This window comes from Nyctereutes procyonoides, unplaced genomic scaffold, assembly GCF_905146905.1.
Source record: "Nyctereutes procyonoides isolate TBG_1078 unplaced genomic scaffold, NYPRO_anot_genome, whole genome shotgun sequence".
NCBI classification, from domain to species: domain Eukaryota; kingdom Metazoa; phylum Chordata; class Mammalia; order Carnivora; family Canidae; genus Nyctereutes; species Nyctereutes procyonoides.
Window position 1 is genome coordinate 72,359,931 of NW_026575051.1, and position 19,092 is coordinate 72,379,022.

Consider the following 19,092-nt stretch of genomic DNA (forward strand, 5'->3'; position numbering starts at 1 on the left):
CGCCGACAGCACGGCAGCTGGCCAAGCCCGTCCAGGCCCCTCGCAAGGCCTCTCCGTACAGACTTTCTGGACCGCCTGACGCCTCACTTCCTCTGTGTAGCCTCCAGACACGTGGAGCTCTCTAATTGTCCTGCCCCCTGTTTTCTCCTCTGCAGACTGACAGGACTGCAGTAGGTGACACCTGAGCTCCTACCCCGTCCCGGAACTTCACTTTGAGCATCATTTATGGGGTAGATTGACCATAAAGCTAACGAAGATCAGGCTTCGGGGTCCCTCCCTCTCGGGCCCCTTGCAGGGCCCCGGGAGAGACCTCAGGTCTGACACGGAGGATTTTGTATTCTTCCTAAGGGCGTGGGTTGGAGGCCCCCCCAGCTCGGACCACCCTTCCGTCTTGACTCGCGTCCTTTGTGTGTGTGCTCGTGGTCAAGGCTCGGAGAGAAAGCCGGAGTGAGTGGGGCCGGCCCCGTTCCCGCTTAGCCTGGCTTTACTTCGCCCTCTGAGAGCATTTGGGGGGACCTTTGCCACAGGCGTGTGTTGACTTATCCCACTGCTGGGCTGGGAAAAGTTAACGGTGAGAAGGAAAGCCTACTTAATTGAGGTCACGAAAGCAACTCCTATCTCCACAGAAGCTAGAGCTGTGCGTGGGAAGAGCATGCTTGCTTTGTTAGTTTGAGAACGCGGCAACCGTGATGCTGCCAATTACTTTTATGACTCTTTAGAAGTATGAATAACTTTTTATTTTAATTTGCTTTCAGGTGTTTGTTTCTTTATAAGGTGTTCTTTTGGAAAAATTTTCAGAGACTAAAAACATGTTATTTAAGGTCTAAATTATTTAGATAAAATATTTTTGAGGATTTCATAGTAGCAGTTTAAAACCTACCAAACCGAGAGGTAAATCATTATCTACATTTTGCCAGAAAGGGAATCAATGATATACAAAGGGATGAAATGGTTTGTCTTCAGACAGTATATCAGAGCCGTTGCCAACGAAAAAAACCAGCTCCTGAGCACCCTTTTCCTTATAAACAGATATTACTCAGTAAATGGGAACCCACTACTTTTACTGTAGCACGTGGACTTAGTGTGGACTAAGTTACCACACCCTTCGGCCTGCCTGGCTGCAGTGGCTTCGTGTGCACGCAAGGTTCCCATCGTGCTTTAGCACATGGTAGTAAGTGATCAGACAGTCATTTGTAATAAAACCACTGCCCACCAGAAGTAGAGGAAGGAAGTGTTTTCTGAAACAGCGGAGTTTTCTGGATAGTTTAGTTTTGGGTTTTTGCCCGTTAAGCACCAAAATCTCCCTCCTCGACGGCAGTCTTTCTATAATACATTCTTTCCATGCTTAATAGAACGTGCAGGATGTAGGGTACACTTTCTTCAACAATCTCAGGTAAACATTTTAAACATAGCTTGTCATGTTGTGATGTAAACCATAGGACTTGTTGAGGCCTGGACAGCTGTTGCCCTATTATCCGTTTAGAGATTTCGTGTCTTTTGCTTTCTCCTGGTCAGCCCTGGGCAGTTCCTACTGCTGTGGGCATCCGTGTGCTGGCCTCAGATGGCCTTCCCATAGTTTTCTCTGTCGTAGATGTAGGAGCTCATTGTTAGTACTGAATAAAAAATAGTCTATAGATGATAAATAAAAGCCGGAAGAAGCCTCTTATGAATGATCTGTGGTAGCTTAACTCATGAATGTATGTTGGATTCGGGATAAACGAAGCGTACGTTTTTGCAGGCACAGGTGCATTGTTGTCTCCAGCGGGTGACACTGGTTTTCAACTTTGTGCACTTGTCCTTGAAGGGTTCTGTCGAGCTGCCGTGGGTCCCGGGGTGGCCCTTCAATCCTCACAATTCTGGCCGTACTTTTGGGACCAGGAGAACCTTCAGGAAGGCCAGTCTTCCTGGCACTGGAGCCGGCAGGCGGATCACTCAGATGCAGCCGGATCACTCATGCAGCCGTTAGGTGGGGGTGTGGCCCTAGTGAAAGAGAGGCAGGTGGGGTCCAGTCCCGGCTTTGCTGTCCCTGTGTGACCTCACGCAGGTGCCGAGGGTAGCACACATGCGGGTGCTGCCCGGCGCCAGCTCTCTGGCCTCCCTTGCTGGCGCAGCAGGCATCCCTTCCATGAGTCTGAGCAAGCTCTCGTGGCCTGTGGGCCCGGAGAGGCTGCCGCGGGGTGTGTGCAGTATGGTGCGTTTTGACACGTGTACACACAGCCAGGCTTTCCTCCCTGACACACTCTGTGCCTTTCATGCCCGCTCTCAGGCGCATGTCTCAGCAGGACTTGGTCTTGGTGGTGGCTGTGTCCACAGCTGCCAGCACAGGGCCTGGAGCATGGAAGATGCTAGAGGAGTATTTACAGAGCAAATATAGGCATTTTGAACTCTCCTCTTGGGTGGGTGCGTGGTGGCCACAAGAGGGTCCCTGCCTCCTTTGTCTTTGCTATGGGATTAGGCCTCCGCCCCCCTGGGGTTTTCCAGAGTAGTCCTGGCTGTGGCGAGCTGCACCCCCCCAAGCCGCCGCCCCCTCCAGTCTTGACTCCATCCACCCTCCACGCGCAGTCAGGGCACCCTTCAGAGACGGCCGTGCGTGGGGCCTGGGCCCGACACGCTTCCCCGGGGTGAGGTGCATCGCATGTGCGTGGCCCAGCCCCTCGCTCCTGGCCTTGCTGCAGCTTCCTCTCCTCACCCCTCTTCCCTGCAGCCGCCTTCCTGGCCGGACTGCGAGCTGGGCGGTTGCTCTGTCCCAGCTTGCGGGCGCGAGGAGCCCACTCCGGACGTAAATACGCTGCAGGTTAAAGGCCTTCGCGGAACAGGTGTCAAGCGCCTTCGAAACATCCGTTTACTGACGACGTCGGCACCTCCGGGCCTGACGGAGCCTTCCTTCCCCGCGAGCCCTGTGCCCCCTCGTGGCCACCGTCTCTCCGCCCTCCGCTGCGCCCACTCGGGACGCCCGCCGGCCCCTGGATCTGGCTGCGCCCCGCGGCCTTGCCTTGGCCACGCTCCGCCCGAGGGGTCCCCGTGGGCTGGGTTCTGAGCTGGGCCCCTGCGGGAGGAGACTGCAGCACTCGGGGATGGCAGCTACAGGCCACACACGTCCTGTCGAAGGAAAAAGGACCACCGCGTGCTTCTGCTGTGACTCGGCAGCTTCCTCTCTGAGATTTGTCCCAAGGAAGAGCTCAGGACGTACTTAGAGATTTATGTACCCAGCTATGACACACGTTTATGGCCTTATGCATCCATGACAACACCACAAGAGAGGATTAACACACGTAAATTAAGACACAAAAGTGTATTTCAAAAAAGTATCCTAGTTTTATAAAGTGCTGAATCATAGTAAAGGCTAGAAATATATACTCTAAAATTGTAGATGTTTTATTTGGAAGATGAGACTATGGGTAGGTTTTTTTGTTTTTTTTTTTTTTCATTTGTGTTGTCTGAATTTTTTGCAGAGTATGGCTAGTTTTAAAATTAGAAACAAATTTTTACAAATAAATATATTCCTTATACTAAAGGAAACTAGCTTGTAAAAATCGTAATTTCCGTAAAACCTCACTAAAACTTCTATGGTTTTGTTTTAGATTTTGAGGTAATCTAAGAATTTTGATAGGTCCTGGACCGATTTTACTAAACTCCAGGCAACCGATGATATGTTTTATGAATAAATTTGTAACGTAAATGAAATTGTATCACAACTTATGAAGTAGGTCTTATAAACCTCATTTTACGGGTACAAAAAACGAAGTTTATAGAATAACTTGCTCACTATTTTACTGCTATTAAGTGGAGATTAGAATTTGACCTCCCTCGAGCCTTTCCTTTTATTAACAGTGTTGTACTGCCTAGCGTTGTGTCCCTTCTCCCTAGGACACAGCTAAGAGATGTCCCCCTACCAACTACAGCGTGTCTGCACCAGCCAGGCACCAGTTTTCTGAATCTCGGTGCCAGTGTCACAGCCTGACTGCTGGGGGGCCCTCCAGGACATCCCGAGTCGGGGCATCTGTACCTACACAGACAGCATCCATCACCACAGCTATAGGCTTTCCGTTTCTCACTTGAATAAGCCTAGAGCCGCAGTGTTGAAGTGTTCCCACGCTTGCTGAAACAGTAAGGAGACTTAAGCCTGTGGCACGAGGGGAGAGCACCAGGGCTCAGCTCTGAACACAGCAGACACTGCATGTGTAGCCTGCCAGCAGAAGCAAGGGGTCCATGAGAAACCAGGGGACGAGGCATTTGATCAGATCTTGAGGGGGAGGGAACATCCATCAAGAGTTGGGGTTTTCTCCAAACAGACTCAGCCAGGACGTACATGGAAGCCCAAGGTTGAGCCTAGTCGAGAGGAGGGCCCAGAGGAGCCTGCTTGAAATCTGGTCCAGGAGAGCATCGTGGGTGGAGGTCCTCTGAAGCCTGGAGACCGAGCCAGGGGGCAGCCACGCCTGCTTCACATATTCACCTGGCATGTGCATTCATACTCAGTACACTCTGGGCCAACCCTGTCCTGTGTGCTGGGGTGGGGTCCGTATTCATTCCGTGGGGCTTGCTGTGTTGAAGGGGTTCCCGTATGTTTGTGTTTTGTAGGAAGGTGCGTGGGGAGGCAGAGATGCCGTGGAGGAGGCCACGGGAGGACCTCGCTGAGGGCCCAGGCCCCGCCAGCATGTTCCAGTGGAAGAGACATTATCTAAGATTTGGACATGAAGCCAGGGAAAAAGAGGACTGCATGTTTTTGTTTTGTCGCTGTCACATGGGCCATTGTTCAACAGAGTCACCACCAGCTGTTCAGTCTTCTCACCAAGTTAGCTCGCTGCCTTTGCTGGTTCCTCTCGATTAGAGCCCAGACGCTGATGGTACATGTTAATTTGTAGGTTTTTGTATGGTAGAGATACAAATTATTTGTCTGATGAAAATAAACCCAAAGGTTTTGATTTCATTGCTCTGTAGAACTTTTTTTTTTTTTTTAAAGATTTTATTTACTCATGAGACAGAGAGAGGCAGAGACCCAGGCAGAGGGAGAAGCAGGCTCCCTGCAGGGAGCCCGAAGTGGGACTCGATCCCAGGACCCCAGGATCACACCCTGAGCTGAAGGCAGTCAGTCAACCACTGAGCCCTACAGCCACAGGGGCCCCTGCTCTGTAGGACTTTAATCTGGTTTGTCTGCAAGTGAAAATAGCTTATGTGAGTCAACTTCAGCTCTTGAGTGCCCTTTGCCCGCTTCCCGTCCTGGGGGCGCCCGCGTTCATTTACATTGCGTGGGTTGTCTGTTAGCCTTTGGAAATGAGGCTTTGACACTGTTGCGCGCTGGGCCTGCTTTCAGGGGGCCAGTGCTGTTGCTCCTGATTGTCCTGCGAACACTGCTCTCTGCCGGCAACTGCCCTCCCCACGCCATCCGTGGGCTGTCTGTGAGTCCATTTGTCCCTGTCTCCAGAGGGACTGTGGCCCCTTCCCTGGGTGGCAGACAGGTTGAAATGTCTGTGCTGAGGCACAGCCCTCTTCATCTCTCTGAGTGTTCATCAGGTGAAAGATTGTGAACCAAGGAACTTCTGGACTTCTCTTTCTCTTTTCTCTACTTTCTCATTTTCTGGTAGCCCAGTATGTTGGGGTTGGTCCAGCTGTGCAGAGGAAGCTGTTCCTGGAGTCAGGGCCCTGGATGCTTTGTTTCCCAAACCAGTCTGTCAGCTACCTGAGGGCAGTGACCCTCCTTCCTACTCTTTCTTTGTTGCAACCAGAGTCTGTAAACTTGTTGGTTCCTGATTTTTCCTTATACCCCTGCCCATCAATGCCTTCGTGTATTCATTCATTCATTCATTCATTCATTCATTCACAAGTACTTGCTGGGCCCCTGGCGTGCCCTACAGAGTGCTGGGTATTGGGGATGTGACGGATGGTGCCATTTGCCCCGAGGAGGCCCACACTAATGGAAGCCATTCCCACACTCCTCCCTAATGGACATCTGTTTTCTTTCTATCAGCAACAACTATCTAAATAATGAAAATTGCATATATGCATTTATACGTATGTACGTATTTGCAATCATCTTTGAAACTACCTTTAAAGAATGAAAAACCTCAGTGAGGTTGACCCTTCAACAGCACAGAGGTTAGGAGACGCAGCCAGAAATCCACTAATAACTTCTGACCCCTCGAGAACTTCCGGACTCCTAGCCTCCTGTTGACAGAAAGCATTACTGGTAACAGTCGGTTAAGTCCGTGTGTTACGTGTAGTGTGTACGTGTAGTGTGTACCGTGTTCTTACGGTAGTCAGCGGGGGAAAGGAACACGCTGCCACGTCACAAGGAGGGGATAATACGTTGACGGTGCTACCCCCTGTGGAGGGAAAGCCACATGTGAGGGGACCCAGAGTTCAAACCATCTTGTTTGACGGTTAACTGTATATGTTCTTAGCAGTATTTTAGAGACCTTAAAATGATTCAAAAAGTTAATATCCACAGAACTTATTTTTTTAGGCGTTTCCTTTCACACCACACTGGGAGCATTGAGGGGTGGGGGGAGCGCCGGAAGGGGGAGGAAGGCGTCCCCCGGTGTCACAAGTTCCCAGGTCTTTGCTTATCCAAATTTTTCTTTGTCAATGCCATAGAAGAGCACATTGTAACGTAACATTCCTGAGGTAATTTGTGATTCAAAATGTGAGAAATTGGCAGTGTGAAAGAGGAAAACCCAGTACATGTTTAATTACAATAGTGAGCTTTTCACTGCTGGGTGGGAAAGGAGGAAAACATTTGAATAAAATCAAAGCGGAGGCTGAGCCTGACTTCTCCCAAAATAAAGAGGAGAGTGTTTTGAGCAACTCAGTGTTGTCACTTGCAGTTTTAGTAGAAAAATGCTTGAAACAAAAATCCCTTTTTATCGGTGAGGGAAGGCAGCCAACCGAATGTGGCGGAGCTGCCGCACAAATGGGAGCCCACGTCTGTGGGAGCTGCGGCTGGAGGCAGGTTCTGTTTCGCTCCAGCTTTATCTTCACGTGTGACTCGCCAGGAGGTCGCGCTGGCCAGGCGCTGGCACCCACGGGGCACCCCACGAAAGCCGCGGGGTCTCCTCCCCAGAGAGCAAGAGCCCAAGTCTGTAAGGTTTGCCTCCGTCCGGTGGTCCGTGAAGCGCGAAGGCCGCGCGCGAGTGGCGGCCTGGAGTTGTGAAGCCTGAGCGGGGCTGCCCTCGTGTGCGCCCCCGCGTCCTGTTTCCCGGCCTGTGCCACGGAAAACCCACCCGGCTTCAGACACACAGTAACGTAGGGTCCACGCCGAGGCCCGGGCTGTAAAGCCACGTTGTAGTTGGGACGATCATGTTAGGAAGTCCAGCTTCCGCTTCAAGAACTCCTGCTTGGGGATCCCTGGGTGGCGCAGCGGTTTGGCGCCTGCCTTTGGCCCGGGGCGCGATCCTGGAGACCCGGGATCGAATCCCACGTCGGGCTCCCGGTGCATGGAGCCTGCTTCTCCCTCTGCCTGTGTCTCTGCCTCTCTCTCTCTCTCTCTCTGTGTGTGTGTGTGTGACTATCATAAATAAATAATAATAAGAATTAAAAAAAAAAAAAAACAAAACTCCTGCTTGGTAGTGGTCCCAGGCTAAACGCTCTGCTAGTGATGCTCTACGGTGCTTTGGGGAATTCGGATTGTGGGTTCCCTTGTACTTAGTAACTTATCGAGCAGGAGTTCTCTAAAGGTCAACATAAATGTGTGAAATTTATGTCCAGTCCATGTTTATATATTTTTCAATATTAATGGCTATTAAACAGATAACTTCAGGGTTTTCAGGGGCCAGTTGTCCATTAACAGACAGTCCTGTGTAAGGGTACCCTCCCTCACAGTGTCTGCATCTGTGAGGTGGAGCTTATAGTTTTTGCCTGTCAAAGTTTTAAAGACTGGAGACCAGGTGTGGAGTGTCGAGTGCTGTCTCGTAGGAAGCGAGCGCACCACGAAGCAGGAGCCCTCAGTGATGGATGCGTCCCCCGTCCCGAGCCGGGAGAGGCGTCCTGGGTTCTCCTGTAGCTGTCTGTTTAAGGGGGACTTTTTTGTTTGTTTTATCACTGGACGTGAAGCCTGATGAGTCTTTCTGATTATTCATTCATTCATTCATTCATTCGAGACAGAGAGAGGCAGAGACCCAGGCAGAGGGAGAAGCAGGCTCCATGCAGGGAGCCCGATGTGGGGACTCGATCCCAGGACCCGGGGTTACGCCCCGGGCCAAAGGCAGACACTCAACCACTGAGCCAACCAGCAGTCCCAAGCCTGATGAGTCTTACAGAAAACCAAAGGGAAAATCATAGGCCGTTAAGATCAAAGATGTCATCATGGAATTTTTTCTGACCAACAACAGATGTTATCAGCGACTAGAAAAATGTCTTGTATTACACCTTTTATTATATATAGGACATCTTACTTATTGTATAAAGTACTTTGCTTAGGTTTCCCCCAGATTTTGAGTTCTAACTCTTTCAACTATTTTGTATTTGCATTTCAGAGTGGGCAGTTATCCATTCAAAGTCAGTTACCAACTCACATGTCATAAAAATATGGCATTGTGAATGTTTATGTATTTTTCTTCTTGACACCTTTATTCAGGTGTACTTGATATACAGTAAACTGCAGTTTTTACAGTGTACCGTTTGACAAGGTTTTGCATATGTTCACCTGTCAGACTGCTGTAGGAAAGAGCATTACCGTTCAAAGCCAAGAACCAAGAAAGAATTCTTGAGACGTCTTTGGTGCAAAAAGGTAGTTTTATTAAGGCACGGGGACAGGACTGTGGGCAGAAAGAGCTGCACTGGGGTCGTGAGGGGTGGCCCATTATTTATATACTTTCAAGTTGGGAGGGGGTTAGGGAGAGCGTGAATCTCTAAGGAATTTGGAAGCAAGGTTTCCAGGACCATGGGGGGCTACCGTCTAATAAAACCTGAGTCATGAGACCCTTCAGATGTCTGTCAGTGGGTCATATGCTTGGGGGGGGGGGTTTAGAGATAAAAGAAGTTTCTAAAGGAATTTATTTTTTATTTTTTTATTTAAAGATTTTATTTATTTATTCATGATAGACACACACACAGAGAGAGAGGCAGAGACATAGGCAGAGGGAAAAGCAGGCTCCATGCAAGGAGCCCGACGTGGGACTCGATCCCTGGTCTTCAGGATCACACCCTGGGCCAAAGGCAGGCGCTAAACCACTGCACCACCCAGGGATCCCCTTCTAAAGGAATCTTTGTATGTTAGAGTAGACTCACAGGATCCTGGGGATCGGGCTAAGATTGCCAGTTGCCCTCAGCAGAGTACTAACATCCGGGCAGCTGAGCTCCTAGAGGAAGGTCCCTCTGCCTGTTTCAAGGACGTGTCAATGGGCTGTAGGTGGTAAGGACGTTTTATAATTTCTCTTCTAGGGATCCCTGGGTGGCGCAGCGGTTTGGCGCTTGCCTTTGGCCCAGGGCGCGATCCTGGAGACCCGGGATCGAATCCCACGTCGGGCTCCCTGTGCATGGAGCCTGCTTCTCCCTCTGCCTATGTCTCTGCCTCTCCCTCTCTCTCTTTCTGTGACTATCATAAATAAATAAAAATTAAAAAAAATAATTTCTCTTCTACCTTTGTTTCCCTCATCATTCCTCTGTGAACAATTTTGACCCTTAAATCTTTAAGGTTGCTGAAGGGTGGAAGTTCTCATCTTTTGTAACCTCCTCCTGCTGAGTAGGGGTGTAGAGATGTCCCTGCCTGTGGGTCACCTTGGGTCAGTTGGGGCTTACCTACATAGGAGTTAGGACAGCAGAGGCAGCTGAGTCCACGGGAGACCACACGTGTGGATCTTCCCCAGTGGAAAGGATCATCTTTTGGCTTGAAGTTAGGGCAGCGAAGGTGTCTTGGCACCAAGTGGAGACATGGAGAAAAGAGCAAAACGTGATTAGAATAACAAAGAGAAAAAGAAGCCCAAATAAGAGTCCTTTGATAGTTGACAAAAATCCTTTACCAGTCCAGGAGTTTAACCAATCATTAAAGGAAAGAAAGAGATTGTTTAAAGCACGAATTTGAGAATTCATGTCAGAAACCCAGAAATCTTTTGTGGTAATCTGGACCGTATATACAGCGCTCTGTTGTTAGGCCAGCACACACTCCACCCTGTGTAGCAGTTAACACATCTAATGCCGTGCTGTTTTGTAGAGGATCGCTTAGGCCTCCTTGAACTGCAGTCACGGTATTAAGGACAATTTGGTTTTGGAGGGCCATCTTTTGAATTTATGTAATAAAAGATGGTCTGTTGTCATTTTGTAGGGACCAAGAGAGTCCAAATCTAGGGACAGTTTCTCTTAGCAAAGTTTTTTGTCACCTGTGGCCTTTTTACCCAAATCAGTACCCTGGTATAAACCCTGTATTACCTTCCATCGGGTACAAAGTTTTTTTCTCATTACTAACAAGCCAGTCTTGTGCATTTCTTGGTCCGACTAAACTGGACTTAGGGACTTCATTGGAGTTAAGACTGATAAAATGCTTAATATTTGTTTATTTTGCTCTGACTGCTTGGCTGCACAGTCTACTGAATGGTTTCCTTTAGGTTCTAAGGTCTTATCCTCTGATGTCCTTTGAATTACAGCTACCTCCTTAGATAGGTGTTGGGCCTCAAGAAGAGTAGTAATCTGGCTCATATTTGATTGGAGAGCTATGGCTTGATGATAATTCCCTTTCTTCCAAATTGCTCTGTGGGCATGTAGGACTAGGAAAGCATATTTGGAGTCAGTACAAATATTAATTTTTAAGGCTTTGGCAATTGCAAAGCACGAGTGAGCTCTATAGCATGCCCAGCTTTTCTCGCTCCCTTTTCCATGACAACACTGTTGGCCATCAGTAAACCAGCTGTCATCTGCAGTTTTTTTTTTTTTTTTTTTTTTTTTTTTTTTTTAAATTTTTATTTATTTATGATAGGCAACAGTGAGAGTGAGAGAGGCAGAGACACAGGCAGAGGGAGAAGCAGGCTCCATGCACCGGGAGCCCGACGTGGGACTCGATCCCGGGTCTCCCGGATCGCGCCCTGGGTCAAAGGCAGGCGCTAAACCGCTGCGCCACCCACGGATCCCATCTGCAGTTTTGATAGGGGAAGCTTTCACATCTGGTCGACTAGAATACACAAGATTAATAGAGCACTCTGAACAGTTGTGTTCTATGGAAGTATGATGCTCAGGTCCACGCAGAAGGGTAGCTGGGTTAAAGTTTGACAGGTGTTTTTTTTGTTTTGTTTTTTTTTTTTTAAGATTTTATTTATTGAGTCATGACAGACACACACAGAGAGAGGCAGAGACACAGGCAGAGGGAGAAATAGGCTCCCTGCTGGGAGCCCGATGTGGGACCCGATCCCGGGACTCCAGGATCACGCCCTGGGCCAAAGGCAGATGCTCAACCGCTGAGCCACCCAGGAGTCCCTAAAGTTTGACAGATTTTAAGTGTATTTCAGGCATATCTATAAGTATAGCCTGTTATTTAATAAGTCGGCCTCCCGTCATCTGTTGGTGGTCTTTGGTCTCTAAGACACGACACTGGACCTGATGTGAAGTCATTACAGTCAGGGATTGTTCCGGAGTGAGCTTTGAGGCTCTTTTTACCCGGAAAAAAGCTGCTGTGTGCTTGGCTAAATCCTTTGCCTGGAATTGTACATTAATAGAGGTGGCTTCTGGGATAAATATCACTTTGAGGGTTGAAACCATCAGGAAGCCCTCTTTGTTTGAGGTCCAGCCATAACAATGTCCTAATTATAAGGAATCGCTGGCAAGTGAGAGATGACTGAGATGACTTGACTCAGGAGATAAGGACACTTGTCCCAAGTGCATCATCCAGTCCAATCATAAAGAAAGTGGGACCATCTGCTATCTCCACAAGCCCATAGTTTACCCCATAGACTGAAGTACGCCCTGGCTTTTTAGGAGTGATGGTGTCACCCCAGCACACGGAATCGGTCGGGTTGCTAGCTGGGTTATAGAATTGTGGGGGAATCAATCCCACTTTTCAGCTGTTCAAATAAGCATATGCCCGTGGGGTCCTCTTAGGATCCCAACAGAATAACAAGCAGGGAGATTGTCTATATGAGCTATTGTAGCAGTTTTTCTGAAGTTTACCTCCAGTTGTGTGGCTCAGGCAAACTTCATTCAAAGACGACCAGAACTAGGATTTGATATCCACAAAGATAGGCTATTGAAACATAATTTTTCTCTCTAAAATAACCCTAATTTCCAGAGATAGCCAAATCAGGACTACTTTATTTGAAAAATAAATCCAGTTTTAACAAATTTGGCCTAATTATTTACATAAAGCTCAGCAAGAATAAGGATTGATCATATAGATCCTTTAGAATCTGCTTTGCTGGAACTTTCATAAGGAATCTGTAGGCTGAACTTTTAGTAGCTTCTCCAGGCCAGAAGCCAAGCCCAGTACTTGCCACCAGACCCTGCAGTACCTGTAGACGTGAGCAGATTGCTCTTCACGAGGTCCCCAAGGTATCCTGGGGGTCCTGTACCTGCCGGGAAGTGACATTCTCTACTCACCTGATGAGGCTTCAGGGAACTCTGTAACCAGGTATCAGGCCAATAGTTCTATGCGGCTTTATGGCTCCAGGTTTCATAAAGTCCACCTCAGTTCCTAACGGCCATCTGGTCATATCCGAGTCTATGCTTGTCTCTCTCAGATACGACATTCCAGTCAAAGCCTTGGTAAAATAACCAGGGTTTCCGAGGGTGTCCTGTTACAAGGAGAACAGGTTCTTAGTAAAGTTACGCAGCTGACCATGGTCGCCATGGAAGAAGGAATGCTCACCGAGACCTGTTGAATTTCAGGGGATCCAGGTAGAGAGAAAAGTTAAATGCTTCAATTTGTTCACAAATGCATGCTTTATCACATTTCTATAGTCATAGTAATCTTAAGAGAAGGTTTCCTTAACCCGGGAGAGCAAACATGAGAAAACCAGCAGTGTTTCAAATAAGAGTCATAACTCTTAATCATCTTTTAGGTCATTTAGTCCCATGTTATTGATTCTTGTTCAGGCTTTTGTTTCATTTTAATATTTTATTTATTTATTCATGAAAGACACAGAGGCAGAGACACAGGCAGAGGGAGAAGCAGGCTCCCTGCGGGGAGCCCTATGGACTCGATCCCAGGACCCTGGGGTCACGCCCTGAGCCAAAGGCAGATGCTCAGCCACTGAGCCACCCGGGAGTCCCTGTTGTTCAGTTTGAATGCAGCTTTACTTAGTTCTGGAAATTCTTACCCGTTTCAGTTTTATGATCTTAAAGATATTGAATACCTGTAATTTGTCCTAAAAATCCTTTTAGTGGATCTCCTTGAAGATGAAACTCATTTTGCAAGAGAATAAGAACAATTAGAAATGACAAAAACTCAGAAATGGGCCTTGTTAATGATCTGAGCTCATTATGATGCCGCTGACTAGGAAACAGTTATTTCTGTGACCCCTAACACTTCAGTAGCCAGCCTATCAAGTGATCACCTTACACCTGAAGGTAGCATACCAAACACACAAGCCTGATTAGTAAACTGAGACTTTGTTTACGATTTAAATCTTGGAGAAGTCTGTTAAAACCTTGGAAAGTTTTAAAGCACATGCCTAAATAGGGTTAGGGATGTTAAAGACCTGATAAAGGCGAAACGTAGAAACTGGTTTTTCTGGGCAGGCAAAGAGAAAACAACTATTTACGTTTTCTTATCAAGAGTAGACCAACAATTCAAGAGAACTTGTCTTTTTGAGCAGAGAGAAAGCAGACTTTCAGTCTTCTAACCCTTGTACTTTAAAATCCATTCACTTCAGCCTTAGCCCATCCTGACCACACCTAAAATTCCTTTCCACGGATTTCCCTTCACAAACCTTCCTCAACTTTCCTTTGCATTCAGAATTTATCCCACACCATCCCACACCCATTTCTTTCCAGTCAGTCTCATTTAGGACAAAATTGCTTTCTTTTACTTCAACAAAAATACATTCCCATTTCTTATATCTTTCTTATACACAGAGCTGCCTCCCTTACTCCCATCAGTCTTAATTACATTTAGCAGGATTTTAACTCTTAGAAACTTTGGTCTAGGGGATCCCTGGGTGGCTCAGCGGTTTAGTGCCTGTCTTGGGCCCAGGGCCTGATCCTGGGGTCCTGGGATCGAGTCCCACATCGGGCTCCCTGAATGGAGCCTGCTTCTCCCTCTGCCTGTGTCTCTGCCCCTCTCTCTCTTTCTCTTTGTGTCTCTCATGAATAAATAAATAAAATCTTAAAAAAAAAAAAAAGAAGCCTTGGTCTCCAGTGAAAACTAAATAGTAACCAGTTGTGACCTGTTGTGAACTGTCACACCAGAACTCTCAGGCGGCAAATTTTATGAACAGGTTATAAGCACAAAGCATGTTTACCAGCAGATTCCAGCGTCCTTAGTTCCTTTGCAATAAGACGTCAAAAGCACAAACTGACGTCCAGTAATCAGTGCTCCAGCACCTTATCCTATTTGGAAAAGACCTAGATGTCCAAAGACTTTAATCCCACTTACCATCTAAGCAAAACTTTAAGGTTTCAGGTTACCGAAGACTTTGAAAGGTATCTTAATAATTACCCATGAAGACTTTGAGACAGACAATTAGCCATCATTTTAGTCATCTTTTTGCTAACAAAATGCAACAGAGATCACATGAGCTTATTTGATCTTCAGCAAACCTCAGTAGAATAAAAGTTTCACATTTAGTGCTGATAACTTTAAAGACACGTCTATCTTGATTAAACCAACAAACTTAGTTTAAAGACCAAATTATTTCCACCTGAATCCTCCCCATTGTCAGTTTTTACCTGAGACACTGGTGGGGAATTCTGACATGGGCAGTGTTAAGTCCGGGGGATGCTCTTCTTGCTGCTGGACAGTGAGGGGTGAAGGACCGAGGATGGACTAGAAGCCAGCTATGCAGGCCACACCGGGGGCGCTGCGGGAATGGGGGGCGAGGGGGAGGCAGAGGAGGCCCGGTGCTGCCAGAAGGCAGAGAAAGGGTTCCTGGTTCTAGAGCTCCTCAGCTCCATACTTTCCTGCTGATAAGGGGGAGTAGGCAGTCCATGCCAGGCCAGAGAAGACCGGGAGTTTGGGCAGCTGCTGGAATATTCCTTACAGCCCCCATCCCGAGGTAGACCAACCACAGTTGGCTCCAGTTACAGCCCTGAACCTGGGACATGAATGAGGGAGCAGCCCCCACATCTGTTAGGAGGAGAGACAGTGTGGGAGTCCCCTTCATCTGGGATGGAAACAGGATGGCCTGTTTCCTCCAGGAGTTTACTGGGAGGAGGCCTCCTGAGATAATTATCCAGTGTGTCGGGAGGGAGTTTAGCCAGACACGTTTGGGCAAACCCATTCTGCCCTGTTGCCCACAGAGATCTGACAACAGATCCTCCCGAGGCCAAGTCATGTTACAGGTCATCGGTCCTTTCCTAAACTCGGCAATCCTAATTGTTTCCAGTGGTTAAAAGGCATCCCAAGGAAGAGTCCTGCTAAGGGCAAACCCCCAGAGAAGGAGAGGGGGTCTATCACCACAATCCCTTGACTCCCAGGTGGCGTCCCTTGCAGGATATGTCAGAGTTTCCATGTGTCCAGAGTGACTGGAGCATCCCTCAGAGAATCCCAATGATCACCATCCTGCCTACCATGAAGGAGGATGTCGGCATCTCTCCCCCTCCCTGTCGCATCCTAGGCTGCCATGGTGCCTGGGGGATGGACTGACACACTGCTGTGTCGTCCCATGCCCTGAAGGCTGCGTTATTGCCTGTTTTAACCCATGGAAAACACTAGTTTTAAGAGGGGAAATTACCCAATTTTGTAGCTTACGTGTAGTTAGCAGAGGACATCAACAGAAAACGGTAGAGAGAGAAATCCGTCATGGTCTAAGCGACATTCCAACACATGTAGTCTTTATAGCCAACTTCCCTAAGAATTGGTCCCTGGCTGGGTTTTAATTCCATCGGGTACTGGTTTCGGCTGGTTCCCAGTGGAGGTCCCACGGCCTGAAGGAGCTAAACCGAGCATGTGGAGGGGTCGCATTAGATCCGTCAGGAGGGAACCTCACACCATCCTGCTGGCTTGGTGACTGTCCCGTGCCCAAGACAGACAACTCTGTAGAAGGACAGGAGTACAGAGAGAGCATCAAGTTTCTGGGTCTTATTACCATCCCGGCTGGGGAACTAACTTCTAGCCCAAAGGCAGGCTTTGTCCCCATAGAGGAGCCATGGCTAGAGGATCGCCGCACCATCAGCGTGAAAGTGTTCCAGTAAGACCATACTCCTCCTTGGGCCCCTGGTATGAGAGTAAAGGAAGGGGAGAGGAAGTACCCAGTTTGCACCATGGCGCAGAGTCCAGATGTGACTCTGGACTCAAAGCCCCACCTTGGGCGCCATATAGATGTAGTTGAGAACATTAGGGTTTGAAGCCAACAGCCAAGAAAGAATTCTTGAGACATCCTTGTTATAAAAAGGTGGTTTTATTAAAGTGCAGGGACAGGACCATGGGCAGAAAGAGCTGTAGTGGGGCCATGAGAGGTGGCCCATTATAGTTGAGAGGCGGTTAGGGAGAGCGGAAGTCTCTCAGTTTTGGAAGCAAGGTTTCCAGGACCTTGAGGGGCTAGCTATTGTTGGGAAGAGGTCATTTATTACCACCTAATAAAACCTGAGTCCTGAGACCCTTCAAATCTTGGGGGGTTTAGAGATAAAGGAAGTTTCTAAAGGAATTTTTATATGTTAGAGTAGACTCACCAGGGTCTTGGGGGTCGGGCTAGATTGCCAGTTGCCCTCAGCAGAGTATTAACATCCAGGCAGCTGAGCTCCGAGAGGAAGGTCCCTCTGCCTGGTTCAAGGACGTGTCCGTGGGCTGTAGGTGGTAAGGACGTTTAATAATTTCTCTTCTGCCTTTGTTTCCTCCATCAAAATCATTATCACAATTTAAGTGGTGAACATATACATCACCCCAGAAGTTTCCATTGTGTAAGTCCCTCCTGCTGCCTGCCCCGCACCAGATCGCACTGCCCGCTCTCTGCTGCTACAGATTAGCCCTCCTCCGTGAACCAGAATTTCATACAAATGGGCTCTGTGGTGTGTATGCCTGTTTGGTCTGGCTTCTTTCACTCAGCAAAATTATTTTGAGAAACATAGACATTGCATGTATCTATATGGGTTTTAGGTTTTCAAAATTAATCCTACCTGAGTTCCTAGATGGGAAATATTACTTCTTTGAAAACTATTAGCCTTGTTTTTTAATTTGGTTGAGAAATCCTTGAATAATAGTCTAAATACAAATCTTAGCAGATTACTACACTGAGCGGCCCTCGTGAAGGCGGGCTCCGGTGACTCGCACTTTGGTAAAGTACCTCTTCGTCTTCAACACTGTTCAGGCTCCTAACCAGTAGGCCATGCTCCGTATCTTAGTTACCGGAGTGTTTTGAAAGTAGAGAGTGGGGATCCCTGGGTGGCGCAGTGGTTTAGCGCCTGCCTTTGGCCCAGGGCGTGGTCCTGGAGACCCGGGATCGAATCCCACATCGGGCTCCTGGTGCATGGAGCCTGCTTCTCCCTCAGCCTGTGTCTCTGCCTCTCTCTCTCTCTCTCTCTCTGTGACTATCATAAATAAAATAAAAAAAAAATTATAATAAAAAAAAAAAAAGAAAGTAGAGAGTGAATGTTGAATCTTGTCTTGTGTCTGCTTTAAGAGGTGTTGTATATCTAGCGGTCATGCCATATTTACCAATTTATTTTTCTTTCCAGATCCTTTCCAGGAGTTCAGTTATGGGCGTGAGAGGTTTGCAGGGGTTCGTGGGCAGCACCTGCCCACATATATGTACAGTAGTGAACTTCAAAGAATTGGCGGAGCACCACCGAAACCAGCACCCCGGCTGTACGCCGACCATAGTGGTTGATGCCATGTGTTGTCTCAGATACTGGTATACTCCCGAATCTTGGATCTGCGGTGGCCAGTGGCGGGAATATTTTTCTTCTTTGCGGGATTTTGTTAAGACTTTTACCACTGTTGGCATCAAGTTGATATTCTTCTTTGATGGCATGGTGGAGCAGGAGAAGAGAGATGAATGGGTAAAACGAAGACTCAAGAACAATAGGGAAATTTCCAGGATTTTCCATTATATCAAATCGCACAAGGAGCAACCGGGCAGAAACATGTTCTTCATCCCATCGGGGCTGGCCATCTTTACACGATTTGCTTTGAAGGCCCTGGGTCAGGAAACTCTGTGTTCCTTACAGGAGGCCGACTATGAGGTGGCATCTTACGGCTTCCAGAATAACTGTCTTGGGATTCTTGGAGAAGACACTGACTACTTGATTTATGATACTTGTCCCTACTTTTCAATTGGTGATCTCTGCCTGGAGAGTCTCAGTACTGTCATGCTCTGTAGAAAGAAGCTCTGTGAGAGTCTGAATATCAACGTGGCAGACCTTCCTCTTCTGGCCTGCCTACTTGGCAATGACATAATCCCAGAGGGCATGTTTGAGAGCTTTCGGTACAAGTGCTTGTCTTCCTATACCTCTGTAAAGGAGAATTTTGACAAAAAAGGTAACATCATCTTAGCTGTTGCAGACCATATATCTAAAGTTCTTCACTTGCATCAAGGTGAGAAAAAGCTAGAAGACATGTTACCTTTGGGACCAAACAAAGCTCTTTTTTATAAGGGTGTGGCATCCTATCTTTTGCCAGGACAGAAATCTCCGTGGTTTTTCCAAAAACCCAAGAGTTTAATATTTTTGGACGAGCAGGTGGTATCGATGAGTTCAGACCCTGAATCTAAGCAAGGAGTTCCAATGTGTATAGACTATGGATCCAAGCAAGGACTTCCCATGTGTACAGATCCTGAATCCAACCAGGGATTTCCCATGTGTACACCTCCTAAATCCAATCAAGGAATTCCTATGTGTACCCCTCCTGAATCCAAGCAAGGAGTTCCCATGTGCACAGACCCTGAATCCAAGCAAGGTCCCATGTGCACACCCTGATCCAGCAGAGTCCCATGTGTACACCTCCTGAATCCAGGCAAGGAGTTCCTATGTGCACAGACCCTGAATCCAGGCAAGGAGTTCCCTGTGTGCACAGACCCTGAATCC

General features: G+C 47.8%; 2 protein-coding genes across 2 annotated transcripts in view; both read left to right on the forward strand.

Moving 5' to 3' along the window:
* Positions 1 to 3,037, forward strand: part of LOC129512441 (collagen alpha-1(I) chain-like) — a 22,913-nt gene extending 19,876 nt beyond the window's left edge. The window contains exons 7-10 of the mRNA XM_055329642.1: positions 2,045 to 2,191; positions 2,283 to 2,396; positions 2,482 to 2,586; positions 2,705 to 3,037. Coding sequence (XP_055185617.1) covers positions 2,045 to 2,191; positions 2,283 to 2,396; positions 2,482 to 2,586; positions 2,705 to 3,037 — 699 coding nt within the window. The remainder of the gene's footprint in view (positions 1 to 2,044; positions 2,192 to 2,282; positions 2,397 to 2,481; positions 2,587 to 2,704) is intronic.
* Positions 1 to 19,088, forward strand: part of FAM120B (family with sequence similarity 120B) — a 20,682-nt gene extending 1,594 nt beyond the window's left edge. The window contains 2 exon segments of the mRNA XM_055329755.1: positions 17,746 to 18,979; positions 18,982 to 19,088. Coding sequence (XP_055185730.1) covers positions 17,767 to 18,979; positions 18,982 to 19,088 — 1,320 coding nt within the window. The 5' untranslated portion in view covers positions 17,746 to 17,766.
* Positions 19,089 to 19,092: the final 4 nt, after the last annotated feature.